Source organism: Pyrus communis, chromosome 4 (assembly GCF_963583255.1).
Source record: "Pyrus communis chromosome 4, drPyrComm1.1, whole genome shotgun sequence".
Lineage (NCBI taxonomy): Eukaryota > Viridiplantae > Streptophyta > Magnoliopsida > Rosales > Rosaceae > Pyrus > Pyrus communis.
In genome coordinates, this window is record NC_084806.1 from 6,504,898 (window position 1) to 6,523,024 (window position 18,127).

The 18,127-nt window shown below is 36.3% G+C and overlaps 2 protein-coding genes and 1 long non-coding RNA gene across 5 annotated transcripts; 1 reads left to right on the forward strand and 2 right to left on the reverse strand.

Moving 5' to 3' along the window:
- Positions 1–1,345: 1,345 nt before the first annotated feature.
- Positions 1,346–4,549, reverse strand: LOC137732306 (uncharacterized). 3 transcript variants are annotated; one of them, XM_068471613.1, is made up of 5 exons: positions 3,970–4,549; positions 2,858–3,289; positions 2,360–2,666; positions 1,982–2,141; positions 1,346–1,902 (listed from the first exon to the last, which is right to left on the reverse strand). In XM_068471613.1, the coding sequence occupies exons 1-4, from the start codon at positions 4,417–4,419 to the stop codon at positions 1,999–2,001; spliced, it is 1,332 nt and encodes a 443-aa protein (XP_068327714.1). In that variant the 5' UTR covers positions 4,420–4,549; the 3' UTR covers positions 1,346–1,902; positions 1,982–1,998. The 3 variants fall into 3 exon arrangements, with proteins under 3 accessions (XP_068327714.1, XP_068327715.1, XP_068327713.1); XM_068471614.1 differs by having other exon boundaries at positions 1,346–2,141; positions 2,360–2,648; XM_068471612.1 differs by having other exon boundaries at positions 1,346–2,141.
- Positions 4,550–5,414: 865 nt separating this feature from the next.
- LOC137732172 (lipoxygenase 6, chloroplastic-like) lies at positions 5,415–9,764 on the reverse strand. Its single transcript, XM_068471473.1, has 9 exons — positions 9,142–9,764; positions 8,512–8,795; positions 8,172–8,409; positions 7,726–8,061; positions 7,508–7,593; positions 7,310–7,417; positions 6,868–7,169; positions 6,482–6,748; positions 5,415–6,385 (listed from the first exon to the last, which is right to left on the reverse strand). The coding sequence occupies exons 1-9, from the start codon at positions 9,545–9,547 to the stop codon at positions 5,626–5,628; spliced, it is 2,787 nt and encodes a 928-aa protein (XP_068327574.1). The 5' UTR covers positions 9,548–9,764; the 3' UTR covers positions 5,415–5,625.
- Positions 9,765–11,939: 2,175 nt separating this feature from the next.
- LOC137730664 (uncharacterized) lies at positions 11,940–13,487 on the forward strand. The gene is made up of 4 exons (XR_011068202.1): positions 11,940–12,089; positions 12,520–12,582; positions 12,817–12,879; positions 13,087–13,487. It is a non-coding gene; the product is annotated as an uncharacterized lncRNA (long non-coding RNA).
- Positions 13,488–18,127: the final 4,640 nt, after the last annotated feature.

Sequence of the window (18,127 nt, forward strand, 5' to 3'; positions counted from 1 at the left end):
CGTTAATTTTGTCACTAATAAAAAAATATGAGAGAATTAGAATTAGATGTCTCATTTTAGATTTTTGTAGACTAAACATTTATGTTTTTTTAGTTTTTGATTAAGCTTTTAAAACATATGATTAAGATACTCAGACTTGAACTACTTCAAATTAATTGAAATTAATTTACATTTAAATATCTACTATATATTTTAAATAATTTCAACCATATTTAAGTTTAAAAATTTAAACTTTTCAAATCTAAATGTACACCCATGCCAAATGGAAACGTATCAACATTAAATGAAAACGTACCAACGTCAAACAAAAATGTACCAATCCCGAATTAAAACGTACTCAATTATAAAATATATTTAAATGAATATTCATCTTTTTGGAATGTTTAAAAATATGTTTGATTCAAGCACAATGCTCTAGATAGTCTTGTTTTTTGGTAGATAAGTCTATGGAACAACTTTTAGTTGATCGGAGATAAATCCTTATTATTGTGTGACATCCCACATCGCCCAGGGGAATGATCCTTATATGTATATTCTCATCCTTACCTAGCACGAGGCCTTTTGGGAGTTCACTGGCTTCGGGTTCCATGGGAACTCCGAAGTTAAGCGAGAAGGAGGCTAGAGCAATCTCATGATGGGTGACCCACTGGGAAGTTGCTCGTGAGTTCCCAAAAAACAAAACCGTGAGGGAATGGTAAGTCCAAAGTGGACAATATCGTGCAACGGTGGTGGAGCGGGCCCGAGAAGTGATCCGTCCCGGGCCGGGATGTGACAAATGGATATAATGCTAAATAATAACGATAAATCATATAATTTTGAATTAACAAAAAAGTTATTATCCGTTGATTAATGACTCTTTCTAGAAAGAAAAAATAATTAATTAAAGTAATTTAAACTTTTACATTGTTATCGACTCTTTCTATCAAAAATAATAATAATTAATTAAAGTAATTCCTCATTATTAGAACAAAAAAGTAATAAAATTCAAATGTACAAAAAAGCTAAATGTATAAAAAATTCAAATGTACCAAGAAGCCAAATGGACCAAAAATTCAAATGTACCAAGTAATTAAATGTACCATTATAATCAAACATACCTAACAACGAGTTTTGTTACATTATATTTAATTTACTAAAATAAATAGTTTAATAAAAAATAAAAAAAATCTCCAATCATTATAATAAGAGATGCATAAAGATAGGAGGGAAAAAAGGAATGCTAACGTAAATAGACTTCTAATGAAATAAAATTAAAGTACCAAAATGGTAGGAAAAATGTTTAATCAAATTTACAAAAATAATAGATGTTTAATTTACGACATTTCAAAACGAGACGTTTAATTCAAAACGTGGCATTTAATTCAAAACGTCGCTAAAAAAATCTGCAATTTAATTTTTGGTGGGCGAAGAACTTAAAAATCAGACCATCGACAAATGGAGCATTCATCTACTCCGATACCCAACAACCTCCAAAGTCTTCATATTTACCATCTTCGCCCTCGCCAACACGGCGATGGAGTTCACAGCGCAGCAGCTGATCCAGTAAAACGGCACTGACCCATCGAACACGATATACAATGGCGCTCAAAGGCCGCGTCTTCGACGTCTCGGACGGCAAGTCGTTTACGGTCCGGCGGGCCGTTCGCAATGTTCCCGGCAAGGACGCCAGCAGGGCTCTGGCGAAGATGACCAAGAACGACGAGGACATGACTGCCTCCCTCGACGGCCTCACGGCAAGTCGTCTTAAGGCTCATTTAAAAGCTTCAAGCCGCAAGGTCAGGTGGTAATGACTCCATGTCAAACCTCCACATACTCCTTGTAGGCTACAGAGCTGACCTCCATGGCGTACTTTCCCGGACTAAAAGAAGCCTCAGTTATTCCCCCTCCACATACCCTTGTACACTTCACAGAACCACATCGTTACGCAAACAGCTTTCTAAGGATTTCATGGGTAAATAATGGAAGAGATGAAGGTGCAAACCAGGACAGATGAATGTATCAAGTGGACGAAAAAGCTATTGTCTGTCCAAGAACAAAGGTAATCAGAGATGGTTCGATGAAAAAGATCGTGGTGAGGAGGTCTCTATCGACCATCCATCCGAAAATCGTTATCCCCCCGTGATTGGTTTGCAAGTATAACACTGCATTGCAGAAAGGGATAGAGCATGAGCCACAATAAATAACCAGTAAGGCTGAACTACGGGAAATGAATAAAACGAAAGCCATATATGCCAAGCAGCAAGTAATACAAGATGATCGAAGCGCCTTCTTTTCAAACACAAAAATGGTAAACAGAATGCTCGAAATTTAAGGTTTGAAATGAACGGGAACAACTGAAACAGCATAAGCTGATGCATACCAAAAGCTTGTCTTTTGTGATATGAAGCCATATGTGAAGCCAGCTGGGAATTTGTAGGCACGTGAACATAATCTGCTGACTCCAAATCACTCTCAGAGTAACTTATATGCAGTGAACTCAATCTGTTGGCGGCCTCAAAGTTCATCAAACTGTCTGAACTTCTGTTGTGAGATGAATTGTTAGAACTGCATGTCATTAACGCATGCCATCTACTGGCAACTGTCGTTATACCTTGGGCTCTACCAGAAATTTTAGTAGCTGCGTGCAGGGAAATAGTAATGCCGACAACCTGAACAATTGTGGAGACCTGAATATTTGAAGGAAAAAGAGGAAGGAAATTTAATGCACTGAATTTTAGTCTGCAGTCAATGATGATTAGAGAGTTTTCAGAGAGGTCCAGTCTTAAAAGGGGGAATCCAATATGGTTTTAAATCTAAGCCTGTAAGAGTGAGAAGTTAATCAACCGAGAAGTAGATACATGGAAAGTATTGAACTTACTGCAAAATCGCCACTGTTTATTACAGTGATTTTTCCACTGTATATTGTGAGCTCGAGTAGAGTCACAAACTGGCTTGTGGTGACGATTATAAACTGCACAAGAAGGAAGATCCGGAACCTATGGCTTATTTTATGGAGATGATACCGCAGGCGAATATGCTCCTCCATAAATAGCAACACATTAGAATCCCTTTCAAAGAGCCTTCCATAATCATCAAAGTGGATAACTTGCAAGTTGCAGACCAAGTGAAACAAAATGCTGGCTGTTAGAGTGATTGTACTCACATAAGCCCATGATAGAACCAAAGCTACTAATACAGCAAATGACAGCCACCATGACTCGTGACGGACATATATCATGCGGATGACCTCTCGCAGAGTTTTCAAAAGAAAACATGGCAGTGCCCACCAAATGAGCAGACGTAAAGAATCCTGCAAAGATACGATACCCAAGGAAAATTCTTAGCACATTAACCACTGGAAGCCTCTGGCAAAAAATGTCTATAAAAGTTTAAAGAAAGAAATGACATAGTTAATACTGGCAACAAGTACTCTATATTTGGTTCGTTATTCCAATATTTGCAGGCTGCAGTTAGTGTGTGCTATGCCTAATCAGCATTGGTAAACAAATACAAAACTGACAGAAAGCGAAGATGGAAGATTTCAATTATGTTTTCACCTGCAGCTCTCGAATTAGAAACTAAAATATGCTGAATTCTGGTAAGCACATTATGTGCATACCATCTAACCCGTAGGGTTAGTAGACGCATGACAGATTTGTACAGATAATATGTACTCATCACGCATGTAGGTCTAACGAATTTGAAGTCAGACCAAAGAGGACACCTTAACTTCACGTTCAAACATAAATTTGGATTATCTCATTTCTGACAACTATGCTCATATCATAAAACTTGAAGTTTATACAGGGAAGTTCTAGTATGCTAGTATGCACCGACATCGATGGCTATTAGACCTTTGGCCGCACATCCCAAAATTCATTCATTCGATGCATGTCATACACTGGAGCACAGAAGAATTCACGGTTGATATACAAAGCACACACAACATGTTCACAACACAATTATCAAGCAAACCATTTCATATCATACCTTAATCTGCTTGATGTAATCGTTTCGAAACCGAACGATACGGCCACTATAGCGATCAACAAAGAGGAACCTCCGAATGCCATACTTGCGAAGACAGTGAGAGATGCAGAGCAAAGAGACCGCCGCCAGAACCGCCTGCGATGCCACGATAGTGAGCTCGAACCATTTAACCTGATACTTGTCGCAGTCCGAACAGTTGAATATCTCTAGCACCACCACCGGGAGAACAACACCGAGAAGAACCAGAGCAGTCCAGGACAGCGCAAACCTCAACCAAGAAGATTGACTGAAGCCCAATAGAGTGAGAAACGTTTCTAGCCGTTGGAGGGTCTGGTCCAATTGGGTATCTTTGCATTCTCCTTCTGGTGCTTGGTGACGGTTGTTGTGATTTGAATCGAGAAGAAGGGTGAGTTGGGAAGGCGGATCCTCTCCTTTTAGAGGGTCCGCCATGGAGGAGTAGGAGTTTACTTAGGAGCTTAATTAGGGAGCTTAAAGCTGGGATTTTGATGGGTTTGGAGTGAAAATGGTGATTACCCAGTTGAGATTTTGGTGGCAAAAGTAGGTAAGTAGATTTTTTGGTTAGGAGCTTAATCATTGAGAATCCGATCAAACCCTTGATTCAATCTTAAGTCACTTTTTGGTCTTATTTGGTCAATTTTTTGTTAGTTGAGGCAGTGTGCGCATCGACCAGAAAGCCGGGAATAACCTTTTGTTAAAGAGAATTGCTAGGCATACTCGCTCAGAAGCGAGTCCAATGCACTCTCTTATAATTCCTGTTATGCCCCTCTATTAAACTCAAGAGGCATTCATTCTTCTTCTTCTTCCCTTCCGTTTCTCTCTCTACTAACTGTGGGATCCAATCAATATATATTAGGAGGGAGAGTAATCTGGGAGTAAACGGTGATTTGACTTCTTGAATTATTACTCAAGTTGAAACTGACTTTTTGAATTATTTTTTCTTGAATTATTACTCGAGTTGAAACTGACTTTTTGAACTATTTTTTGGATTATTTTCTAGGGGTTGTGTATGGATGACAGAGACAACGCCTCTATTATTTAGTGTGCTGGGCCAGGAAGAACTAACTACTAGAAAGCTGATGTCAAATGTTGAGGCGAAGATTGTCGAGGCCAACTCTGAAAGTGGCATTCGTTTGGAGTCAGTGTAACATTGCGCGCATTGATTAAGTCAGTTGATAAGGAAAGTTATATTCAACTTCAAGTTATTTCGTCCTTGGTTAAACACGATTTCTGTTTCGTTTACATCACTTGTAGGTTGTGCGGTATAAGAAAAAACAAAGCGTAACATTCATCTATGGATTACCAAAGAATGCTCAATGTTAAGTGTTGAGGAAGGTATTGATCAAACTTACAGTATCCGAGTTATAATTTCCAGTTTCTTTCTTCTAAAGTTAGGTTAGATTTGCCACCGAAAGTAAATACAATACTTGAGCACCAAGCAAAGATTGTTCATCATTCTAAAGTATTTGCGATTTAAACACAAACAGTCCTACAATGATCACAGATCTGTCACTAGTTTTATAAACAAGCTAAAATTGCACATTGTTTATTGATTAAGAAGCTAATCGCTTGAGCGTACAAGCTTCCGACAGAGTGAAACAAAAGGAACATACCAAAACATTGATCCGAGCAAAGCTATCAAATAGAAATGCTATTGGGGATTCCGCGGCCAGTTACTCCAGGGCCTGAGGTGGTAAGCAGCAATTCGTATGGTGGAATGCCAGCTCCGCTTCTGTTTTTAAGATGGCTATCTTTGTTTCGTAGGTTAATTGTCTGGTCTATCTCCTTGAGTCTGTCAGAGAATCTATTGAACAACTTCATAACTTCATTATCGTTGATCCAATGGGATTCCAGCGGGTTCACCTGACCCAAGTACTCTTCATCGGGGGAGTGAGTTGAGAGCGTATCTTGTACGGCCATTATCTTGGTGGCTTGAAGTCTAGTTGCCAAGGAGGACAGAAAAGTTTGCTGCGGGTTAGAAATAAACTTCTCGTAATCAGGGCCGTCTTCTTGCGGAATGAGTTTTCTCATAATCGTAGGACGGTTTGGTACATAACCACCAAAAGGGTACTGGCCAAAGTTGATGGCTGCGTGTTGACCTGAAGCGACCCAAATAATCGTTGTAAGTATACCGCATAAGTCGTCTTTGGTATCGAGTTTAGACCACCAGGGCTCATTTCGTTTGTCGTGGTGACCCTTATTCTTGATCTCACTCCACCACTGTTGGAGCTCAATGTCAGACGTTACAGAATTTGGCTCGGAGTAGTAGTGTCCTACATAGGATTCTACCCATTCTTTTATAGCAGACCATACAAGGAGACCATCCGCAGCGTATGGATAGTCCTCAATTACGAGCTTCACGCCACAAGGAGCCGAAGGATCTTCCACAGCCATGCCTCTGGAAGATGTTAATACAAGTGTCAAATAATCGCTCAGTTAATTCTGGAAATAATAACACGGCAATAGTGCCTCTATTCACTTGTTCAAACCTTACCTTCGAAGAAGATCAGCTGGTAATGCTTCCATGTCAAACCTCCACATCTCCTCGTAGGCTGCAGAGCTTATCTCCATGGCGTACTTTCCTGGATTGTAAGAAGCCTCAATTATTCCCCCTCCGTTTATCAAACTTTGCCGCGCCAGTGCGTTGATTTCCAAGGTGTAGCGCATGTGAGGGTGGAGTAGCTTGAAAATGGGGTGCATTGAGCTAAGCTGTCTATGAGTCGCAATTATATATGGCTCGACGCAAGCATGAGTCCTCAACCTAGGTGACAGTTACACAATTACCAAACACATTAGAAGTGTTGACATCCTATTCTAAAATTGTTGTTAATTGGTAAAACACCGACAATGTAAACCACACAGATCCAAAATAATGTTTACCAGTGATTGACTAGTTGATGAATGCCAGCATCATTTGAGCAAACATGAGCTTTGGCTAGCTTCCAAATCCAATGTGTAGTAGCATGATGCCCGTGAGTATAAACACGTTTATATTGCGGGGATGAAGCCGTTGGTGGAAGTGAAAGCTCAATAGCTATAGGCCTCATAATACCAGTAGGGGTATAGAAGAACACCGTCCTAGAGGCATAAGCTTTTCTCCCAGGCAAGGCGTTCATCCTCTCAATAAATGGCATATATGTGTCATGGTGATCGAGTATAAACAGTCTCTTCTCCTCAATCGCCTGGCACGATAAAATGTTACTGTTAGATATGCCTTCGCGTAAAAGCATGTTTGCATTTCCCTACGTTACAAAATTCTACACTTCCGGTTGGTTCATACTACAGATGATATATCGGAAAACAGGAATTCAGACATTATTACCTTATCTACACTCATCCCATTGATTTCTTGCTCTAACAATTCCTTTGTGATAGCAGATTTGGGAGGACCGTAAACAGCAGGATCTAGCTTGCTGAGAATCGGAAATTCCTGTGAAATAGAACCCAACTTCAGGACTCTCAAAAGGGCATTTGATTTAAAAGTAGAGAGTAGTTTACAAAGGATTTGTTTGTAAGTTACCTTCAAAATCTCAATGTTGACTGGATTGACCCCAGCTAAAGTTTGGCGTGCAAATTCATTATCGCGCAACCACGAGAATCTATCCACTAGCCACACAAATTAAACAACAGGAGAAAGAAGTGAGATTCAAGACGGAATTAAACTGATGCATTTTGGAGCTTCCAATCTTACAAAACAAGGGAAAAGATTGAGGATAGAAGGAGAAAATGTGCACTTACTTTTAATAACAGCGGGGATTTCGTATTTCAACCACCTTTCTCCAGCGGAAAAAACCTCTTTCACCATGCTGCCCAGAAACAGTTTCTTGCCTTCTTTCTTCTCCTCCTCTTTCCATTTCATGAGGACACCATCAACATATAGGTCATCTATATCAGAGAAGCACTCGAAAGGATTGTCTGTACTTGACAATGTAACAGCAAGAGACGGTATGAGATTGTGAAGCAAAGCCTTCAATCTTCCAGTGGAGAAAGCATTCTGCTTAATTTCCTCGAAAGTCTCATCCCGAGGCACATAAACTGGATGAGGCTTTTCGATTCTACTTTCGGTAAGAGAATCTGTTCGAATGCCATCAAATCAGCACAGTAAGATGTCAATGCTCCAAAATGAATGCAATATGGAAAATTGTACTTACACTAACCAATATAGAGAAAGAACATATACACACCTGTCTTCGTTGGAGGACGGCCAGTCCTACAGCGCCTAGGATAAGGCCTCTCCTCGCCACCAAGGACCGGCCTAGCCAGATCTTCACTCTTATCAGGATTTCCCAATTCATTGTAAATTTCATAATCATAGATTCTATCATGTTCCTTTCGCGTGCCTTTCCCATTACCCCGAATGCTGAGTAAGTCTTCATGTCGAAGATCTTTAAGGCCCGGCGGTGTTTGTGCAGGAAGACATGCCTGTTTACAACAACAAGACAATGTAAAGCATACCTCTTGCAAGATTATTCATGCAATATTTACTTCCGTAAAAATCTGAGATACAAAAGCAACGATTCGTACTTGATTTTTGAAGATAATTCTACTTTCCGGATTATCTTTGCGTGAATGGATCCAAGTGTTTGCAGGGAAGAAAATGGGGCCTCCGTCGAAACCATGAATGACAATCTCCAACAAGTAGAACTCTTTGCCCTGCAGATTGGAAACCATAATTGCCCCAGGACAGCCAAAGTCGGATGGGACTTTGAAGTCAGCAGCATATTCAACAATGTTTGCATACTCCGAAGGCACCGGCTTTGGCAGCCACCCTCTCACGGCGGATTGGACACTCTTTCCTGCATTTGTAACTGTAAAACAAATAACAAAGGTTAATCAAACTGCTCCAAATTAGGAAACACAATGCCAAAACAGAACAAGTACGAAACGGAATTACAGAGCAAATAAAACACACTTTTTGGCGCTAAAAATGTAAAAATAAACAGAAAATGGACAAATTAAATCATACAAAGAACACACATAATGATTACTCCCTACCCATTAAAGAACATATAAAATGATTTAAAAGGAAGCAAAAAAGTTAGAATCTTTAATTAGTTGTAATTAAGAGAATAGTAAATAATTAAAGCGAATTAAATTCAAGCAACACCAAATCTTTAAAAAGTAATGATTAAGAAAATACTTAAAAGTAATTACCAGGATCAACTTGCTCACTGATGAGCTGAATCCGAATCCCCTGTCCAATCCCATTGACAAAGAACTCCCACTGATCCTCAATCTTCTCTATGACCTTCTCCTTCATCTTCTTCCTGATCGTCACCACCGCTTTCACCTGGATCTCTCCACCTACAGAAGAAGAAGAAGAAGAAGAAGAAGACAACCCACTAACGCCTTTGCTCTGCAATGGCGTCGCAGCCTCCACGGACGCCTTGTCTCCGCCGCTGATCACGGCTCTCACTGATCCGTGCCTATAGACCCGTGTCCCGGAACTGGGCACCCGGGCCTTCCCGACCCTGACGTAGTTCCCGGACCCGTTCACCCGGCGGTCAACGGCCGCGGTTGACTTAAGAGCAGCAGTGGCGGGTTGTTTCACCGCATACATATCGCCGTCTGAGATTAAAGTGCAATGCTTTACAGCGAGAAGAACACTGAGATGCTGATGACTGATGGGCTGATGAACTGATGGTTATAAGGAAACGGAGTGAAACGACGGCGTATTTGTGTGAATGACGGATTAAAGAATTCAATGGCTATCGGAGAGAGAGTGTGATCGAGCGATCGGTAAACTAAAGCCAGTGGAATTTATGTAGAGCGTTAACGTGAAAGTCAGAGAAACTTGTGTGATCAAACTCTCGTTGAAGCATATATTTATATGATTATTTTTTTTATCGCAGTTTGAAAGTGAAATTGACTGTCGTCCAAATAAGTCAGCTTGGAAAACGTGCTGACAAAATTATCTAAAATAATGGTGGCAGCATCAGATCAAGAAGCAGCCAAATTTTAAACATAAAATTTAAATTTTGACAGCTTTTGTGGCATTTTGATATTTTTTAAAGTTTTGACTCTAGCTGATATGTCAAATTAAATTATTATTTTACAAAATAAATTATTAAACTAATTAAAATTTAATATAGAACGTTTAAAGTTTAATCAGTAATATGTTCACCTTGCTTGATTGAAAAGAAGAAAAAAATAGAATAATTGCGGTCAACTTAAAATTAATTATAATAAGAGATTAAACTAATTAAACATTTAATAATTAATAAGAAAAAAACATTTGAAGCTGCTTTGGAATTTGACAGCAACTACTTTTACTGTCAATCAATGTTATTGCCACATAGAATTTAACATTTCAATTAGAAAATATTAATGTGATTTTTTTTTACTTATAGAGGAGATGCCCTGAGTAGGAAGAATCAAGTGTGAAAAATGCGACAGTACGTACTTGTACTTCGATTGTGATTTGTCAACCACTCCGCTCGATTTGAATTAGTTTGTTTATTACAAATTTCATAGCACCTACTAGGTTCTTTTAAGGGGAAATTGATCAGACGATAGCTTCGTCATGGAATTTTTTTTTATTTTTTTATTTTGGGTTAAAAAGACTCACAGAGATATTTTAGCTTTTCTTGATCATCATCATATGATTTACTAATGTTAAGAATCAATCTCATAACATGTTGTGTGGAATAAAATTTGACTCAATCACTGGACCATCCTGTAATGATTTACCTTATGTGTAATACTATGATTTTATTATGTAAATTTTTCTTTATATAGCACCGTATTGTTAAAATAGGTTAGGTAGAAATGCACCTATTTATAAAAGTTGTTATTGACACGATTAGCTAGTTTAACTCGTATGTGTAGATTAATTCGTATATGTCACTCTTAAGACCTTGTTACAAAATGATTTAAATAAATAGAGAAGTGCAGAAGAAAAAAAATAATGTACAAAATCACTTTTTTTTTTTTTTGTCAACAATTAACTTATTCAATTTAGTATTGTAGATCTAACGAGGTCTATATGTACAATGCTCAAATAAGCAAAGTTCTGTTGAGCAAGAAATGGGAAATTCATAAAAAGTTACAATCCCACCACGTAATAATGCACTTACACAACTTTATCAACCGACATTTTTCAACCGAAAGACCAAGACGTTTTTCGACCGAAAGACCAAGATGTCGTTTTTTGATTAGGAGACCATGGTGATGTTTCCAACTAGAAGACCAAGAGCTAACTATGTGAACACAGTGCGCATGAAAAAACCATGTTTCAACTTTCGAGTTTGGTAGTTGCAAGAAAAAAGTAGGAACATGTAACAAGGTGTTGGAGATTCATATTACATAAATACATATTCCAATGCTGGTAGCATTATCTTACTTAACTGACAACAATGTGTAGTTTAATTAGTTTATAAACGACCACTAACTTGTTTGTAGTGATCCTTGTTAATCACAAACTAACACATTAATTAATATATAAACACATACCTCCTTTTTCACATGTTTATTTATATAAAAATCCAACCAAGAAAACAACAACTTGTAAATAATTCAACTGTATAGAAACAGATCGAAGATGCAAAATCTTCTTTTATACGATTACATGTTTTATTTTAAAGAGACAAGATTTAAATTAATTTAAAAAGGGAGGAAACGAAGAAGAAGCAGGTGAAGGAAGGGAAATGAAATCTGAACTCATTTTATTTTTCTGTATAATCATGTTTGTGTTGTTCATCATTCTTCTTGGATTAAATTATTTGATCCAATAACTAAAAATGAACACAAGTGAAAAGAAATTTTATATATACTAAAATCCAAACTCGGGTGGCACTATTCTAGAGCAGTGTGCTTCCTTTTTTGCCCCTGCTTGATTTGTTTAATTGCATTTGTGCCATGCTTCACACGTGTTGGTCATCGTGCTCCCTTCTTTTTGTTTTTACTCTTCCGGACTCTTCTGGTGTATTTTAACCCTGGTGTCCAATTTCCTCAGAAATCGCAGAAATCCAAAAAGGAAAAAACTGTGCTCTTCAACCGATTAGCGATTTCGATTCCGCTTTGTGAGATCTGTTCGATCTTTGCTTCCTCATCTGTTCAATCTCTTCGACGCGCCATCATGCTCCCAATTTAGCCTTTGACAGGTAATTAAATCTCACTTCTTCTCAACTACCCAAAAGGCAAATATTTGATTTTTTTTTTTTTTGTTTTTTTGTTTTTTGGTGCTTTGTTACTTCTTTGTTGAAATTTGGTGGTGAAATGTCTTCCATTTTGTTCCGTCTCTTTTCCTTTTCATTTGCTCTCTCTATCTCTTCGTCTGTCTCTCCGTTTCGATTTCGATTCCGTCGTCTAGAAAGGCATTTTTGGATTTTTTTGGCTGTTTTCCAGAAACCAATCGCGCCATTTAAGGTGTGTTGCTTCATCCGCATCTTATTTTCTGTTTGGTTAGCAAGAAATTTTTTTTTTAATTGATTAGTGTAAAATTCAAGTCTTGCCGTTTTGTGCTGAGCGTTTTCTTAATTTTTTTCGTACTTTGTGTGTGGATGTTTGATCTGATTTCATTTTTTGTTGCAGGAAACATTGGTCTTCGAATTTTAAGGTTTTATTGTACAGGCTTGCAAGCCCTTTCTGGGTGAGGTATATAATTTATGTTTTTGTTCTTAAATCTTTTTCCAACAGAATTTTTAATTTTTTTTTTTTGGTCCTGTTTCGTTTTTGGTGGGATGACTAATTATTGGGGTTTCCTTTGTCTGTTTGGGATTTTAGTATGGGTTGTGATTTGGTTGTTTTTTATTTCCAGGGAAAAGTGTTCATGGTTTATGAGTTTGGATTTTTAGTGTGGGTGTATGATTTGGTTGTTTTTTATTTCAGGAAACGTTACCGTTCGAATTTTATGGTTTTTGTATAGAAGTTTGCAGGCCCCTTCTGATTAAGGTATATAATTTATGTTCCTGCTCTTATATCTTTTGTTGAACAAAATTTAAAATTTTTTTGGGTCGTGTTTAGTTTGCGGATCTATTTTCTGTAAAAAAAATTTGGTGATAATTAATTTTGGTACAAAAAATTGGTGATAATTAATTTTGGGGTTGTGTTGTATATGGATTTTTAGTGCGGGTATATGTTTGATTTTTTTATTTTCAGGAAGTAGTGGCCATCGTTTTTGCCGCTTTTGTATGTAGGGTTCTAGATGCTTGAGGTATAGAATCTTCAAATTGCTCACCTTAAGTAGACAGTGGCGTGCATATGTAGTTTATCACTGAATAATCAACCTCTCATCACTAAATTAACGTTTAAGTTTGTTTTTAATTTAGTTCACAAATGAATCAACCAAGTTTTCATGCCATATTGATACGAAATTATAAAGCAATTTCGACCATACTTTGTTTGTTTTTTTTTATCATTCTTTTGAGATCTATTATTCATATATATCATAGATGATGAAGAATAAAAGAAATTAAATGCCGCTTTGGATGATAAGTTGATGTTGATGACAAGTACTATTGATGATACCCACCGTTTCTCATCTGTTCTAATGCTGCAGGTATGTATATTATGTAACAAGTTCTCTACAGTTTGTTAATATCCATAACCAATACAGGTTTTCAAACACTTGTACAGGTTTGTATTTCAGTGAAAAAATTCTAGGAAAAACAAAAGGAGGTTGAGCCCATCTACATGGGGAGTCGAAAGAAAAATTAAACTCAACAACTAGAGAATGAGAATGCGTCTGATGAAAAATAGGAAATGAACACATATAAGGTAATGTCACAAGGTGAGATTTCAGTATGAAATTTTCATTGTCATACTGATTAATGCTTTTAAACCAATTGGTATAGATTCTATTTTTAGTTTCTTTTGCTTGATCAATTTACATTACTTCTTTGAACCAAATGCAAGTTCCAATATTGCATTGATAACAAAATAAATTAATTGAAATTGAAGCTTTCTCTGATTGAGAAATCTCTTTTTGTTTAAATGGTGTTACAAGTTTTGTCTTTATTTTTTTGCCAATAGGTGGACTTAAAAAAGATCAAGTATGCAGGGGAATGGTAGGATCAACATATCAATGGTAGAGATTGACTCTCTCTCATGTTAAGCTTATACTGTGATGTTTATTATTATTAAATTTTGGAAAAACAATTACTTATCATAACCTTATCACAATACTAAATAACAGGGAGAGAGATGAAAAATAGAAAGGAATCTATTTTATTGTATGTTTACTTTGGAGATTTTGGATAATAGTCATGAATTATGGTCTTAGTGCATCTCTAATTTTTTTTCTTCACATTTTTGCTTACTGTTTATAGCTAAATGATTTTTATTTGGGTCTTCCAAAATTTTAACTATTACTCTGAATCTCTGATGAAGTTTTATTAATTTTTTATTTATTGGTTTCAAGTATGGCTGTTGACTATGTGAATTTTAAGTTTTGCACAGTTAAAGAGACTAGATGGTAATGTTTCATTTCTCTCTTTCTCCCTTCTTATTTTCTCAGCCACGAGTCTTAATAAGATACGACTGACTAAGAATTTGTTAATCATTTTAGCACGTATGAGATAAGATATTTACTTTTTATGATACATTTCTAATTTTTGCAAATTACTTGATTTACTATTGTTATATGGTTGGCAGAATTTTATGTTAAGTGTGTCACTATATTGTTGTAATAGTTAAATTGGATGTAATATGAAGTGTTGACATAAAACTAGGCACAACTAATTATCTTTCACTTCTTGAGATACAACCATTGTTTGATTTAGCTATAACTAATAAATCTTTAATTATAATTGGTTTTTTTAGTTTACTTGGATCAGAACTGATAACCATATAAAAAGGCAGTAAAAATTAAAGTATGCTTGTTCTGATGACAACTGATAAATATACAGGTCTGCATGTATACTGGTTGATGAAAAGGTGAGCAATCATTACTTAATGATCTTAAGTAATAAATACTTAGTATTGCTCATTGAAAATTTGTTAATTGTTTCAATGCATATGATTTAACGTTTCTGCTTTCTGTAATAAACTATCTAGGATCTTTATTTTTTGGGTTAAAAACACTATTTGGGATCTTTTTGTCATCTTTAGACATTGCTTGATTTTGTATTGTCAAATAATATATATTTTCATAATCTTTGTGTCTGTATATTATATGGATTTATTTTTTATAATATTCAGTGTTCTATTCTTTGTATTAGATCTTTTTATACTTAAACAACTTTTTTAAAGTGTTAATGAAAATGGTTAATTGATAGTTAGTGTTTGCCTATGCATATTATTGCGTAGTATTTACTATGCACATGCATATTCATGTTATACTATATGTAATGTTCACTGTTATTCATTTATTCACATGATATTTAACAATATTTTTTTCTTGCATTTTTTCCCATGCTGAATTGTCAAGCGACAATCAATATAAACATATGGATTTTGTTTCTTCATTGTTAATCTACTGATGCTAGGGATAATTTAAGCTTCTACATTCTTAACATTTTTCATATTTGACTTACAGGATTAGTGTCAATGTACACCTTTCCGCAACTGTTTGTTTTGTCTTTTTCCCTCACTTTGTATAATTTTAGTCAAATTGAACTAGTTTTTAAAACTTGAGATTTAACTGAAGTGCTAAGAACTTAGTTAAATGAAAGTTTACTTTGGTTTGATGACATTAGGTCCACAATCATTGGATGCATTATCTTTTACATTTTTTAATCATAATTTGTCATAAAATTTTCAATCCCGCAGCAACACGCAGGTGACACTTCCCGCAGCAACGCGCGAGTCACACTTTCTAATTGATATCTAGAGGGTCAATTTTGTTAACTTTTTTTGGTAGTCAAATTTTGTTACCATTTAATATGCCAACAATTCACGTGGAAAATGGCAAACCCTAGCTCGTGCATTATTATCAGGGAAATTTGTAGACAGATTATCTGGATTTTTGTTGGTGTACGCATCTACTAGGTAAACTTCTAATTTTTATCATTTACAATCTGAACTTTGAATTATGTTGCAATGTATCATCTACTGTTAAAAAATTTGTTAGTCAACACGTCCAACAAAGGGTTCAAAATTTTCTACTAATTAAAAATATTATAAATTAATATTAAAAAAAAAAACCATGATATATTTCCTTCGTCAACCACCACCCCTACACCAGTCAACCTCCCCTACAGGCCCGGCCCATGTTCAGTGTGGGCAGTGTCACATTCCGGCCCGGGGCCCACCATATTCCAGGCCTGCTCCATCACCGTAGCACGATATTGTCCGCTTTGGGCCTCAACCACGCCCTCACGGTTTTGTTTCTGGGAACTCACACGAGAGCAATCCCATGATGGGTAGCACGCCCTGATTTCGGTCGAGGTGTGTCAGGTAGGGCGATCGTCCGGGGTCCAAAAAAATTGGGGCACCAAAATTATTAGGGTGATATATTTATATATGTTTTTAGAAGAGTATATATTTATAAAATTTGGTTTAGTGACAAAGAAATTTAATTAGAACTGATGGTTTTGTTGTTTAAAATTAATGAGAAAGGTTCAAAACATCGTGTGCTTATTTACATTCCAATTTTTACAAATTTCTTTTCATAACAGTATAAATTTATAAAATTTGGCTAATTAATCAGGAAGTTTAATTAAAAGCAATGGATTTTGTTGTTTAAAATTAAAGAGAGGTCTTAAGTTCGAAATGCTATGTGCATATTTATTTTTTTTTCAATTTTTACAAATTTGTGTTTGGTTGTTAATTTATTTACTAGCTAGTAGTTATGTGGGTTACTATTTTTAATATCCGTTCCAATTCAATTCTAATCGTCAACAAAGAGTAACATGTAGACTAAATTTTTAGACCAAATTTGCAAATAATATTACGTATCATCAAAATGTTTAATTTAGTGTTCATTCATTACTTATACATATCCTTAAAGACTCGAAAATATTATTATATTTTTAGTCTTATATTGACGAGGTTAGTAAATAAGAAAAAATACCTCACGATTTATACAAAAACACTTTAAAAGTTCAGATAGAAAACAAAACTCATAATTTACCTACTTGTAAGCCCGAAGTTTTTTGGTTTCCTTCTCTCGATACAAATAATTAGTTATTTTGTGTTTTTAAATTATTTAGTTTGAAGTGTTTTTCTAAATATAATTTTATTGATGTCTTACGTGTGAAAAAAAATAATTTTTTTATATGAAATGAGGGCACATTTTTGCTTCAGGCCTCAAAAATCTCTGAACCGGCCCTGCTCCCCCGCCCGACAACCCTATTTCTCCAACTATCTTGATATGAAACCAACAAGTCTTGGTGGAACCGCCTATTGCATTTGATCGATGACTTCTAAATCTCCAAGCTATACTCCACAAATCTGGATTCAATGAGAGAGTGAAGGGAGGGAGGGAGGAGGAAGAGAGTGGGAGGGGGTGGGGATCCAATGAGAGAGTGAAGGGAGTTGGGAGGGAGGAGGGAGGGGGGGGGGGGTGGGGCGGGGTGGGGGATGTGGTTCAGTTGAAGTGTGTGCGGTGGGAAGCTGGTGGGGGAGATTAGGAGGGGAGGTGTAGCTGCAGGAGCTGCTACCACTATTAGGGTTCTTATTTTTATTTATTTTTTAAAATTCAGAAAATAAATTAATTTTCATTTTCTTAATTATTTCTATATTATTAATTTTTTGTTCCAGCAGTTCCACATGTGAAAGACATTAATTGGAGACCAAGAACACTCACTTGCATGATTACCCATTTTTTAAGGCTCCTTGCTGGTTTATTTTAATAGATTTGCTATGATCGACCAAATATATAGATTCACGTTATCAAAACAAGCTAGAACAAGATCCTTATATATCAAACTCGGGAAGGTTGTGCCTCACAAAAATGTCAACGAACCAACATTTATTAGGAAACATGCACATGTAGAATCCCAGGACACTTAACAGACATTAAGCCATACAATAAAACATAAGTTAGTGCCCTCCCGTTGTATTTTTTTTCTTAAAAGTTTATAATTGGTTCTATTTGTACATATTTCAGGTGTTTTCTTTGAGCTCATTAGACTTTTGAATTATAATACTAGCGGGAAAGGTGGTTTTTGGGAACTGTGAAGGAGCATAAAACATGAAGTAGTTCCGAGAAAGTTGAACTGTGGTGGCTGGACTGCAGGTAAGAACCATGCCGTCTGCT

Excerpts from the sequence above, each read along its gene's own strand:
- LOC137732306 (XM_068471613.1), bottom strand. The coding sequence starts at position 4,419 with ATGGCGGACCCTCTAAAAGGAGAGGATCCGCCTTCCCAACTCACCCTT. Across the intron at positions 2,667-2,857 it reads TAAACAGTGGCGATTTTGCA|GTCTCCACAATTGTTCAGGT; the intron begins GTAAGTTCAATA and ends TCAAATATTCAG. Across the intron at positions 2,142-2,359 it reads TCACAAAAGACAAGCTTTTG|TGTTATACTTGCAAACCAAT; the intron begins GTATGCATCAGC and ends TCTGCAATGCAG.
- LOC137732172 (XM_068471473.1), bottom strand. The coding sequence starts at position 9,547 with ATGTATGCGGTGAAACAACCCGCCACTGCTGCTCTTAAGTCAACCGCG. Across the intron at positions 8,062-8,171 it reads CCGTCCTCCAACGAAGACAG|ATTCTCTTACCGAAAGTAGA; the intron begins GTGTGTATATGT and ends GCATTCGAACAG. Across the intron at positions 6,749-6,867 it reads CATCAACTAGTCAATCACTG|GTTGAGGACTCATGCTTGCG; the intron begins GTAAACATTATT and ends ACTGTCACCTAG.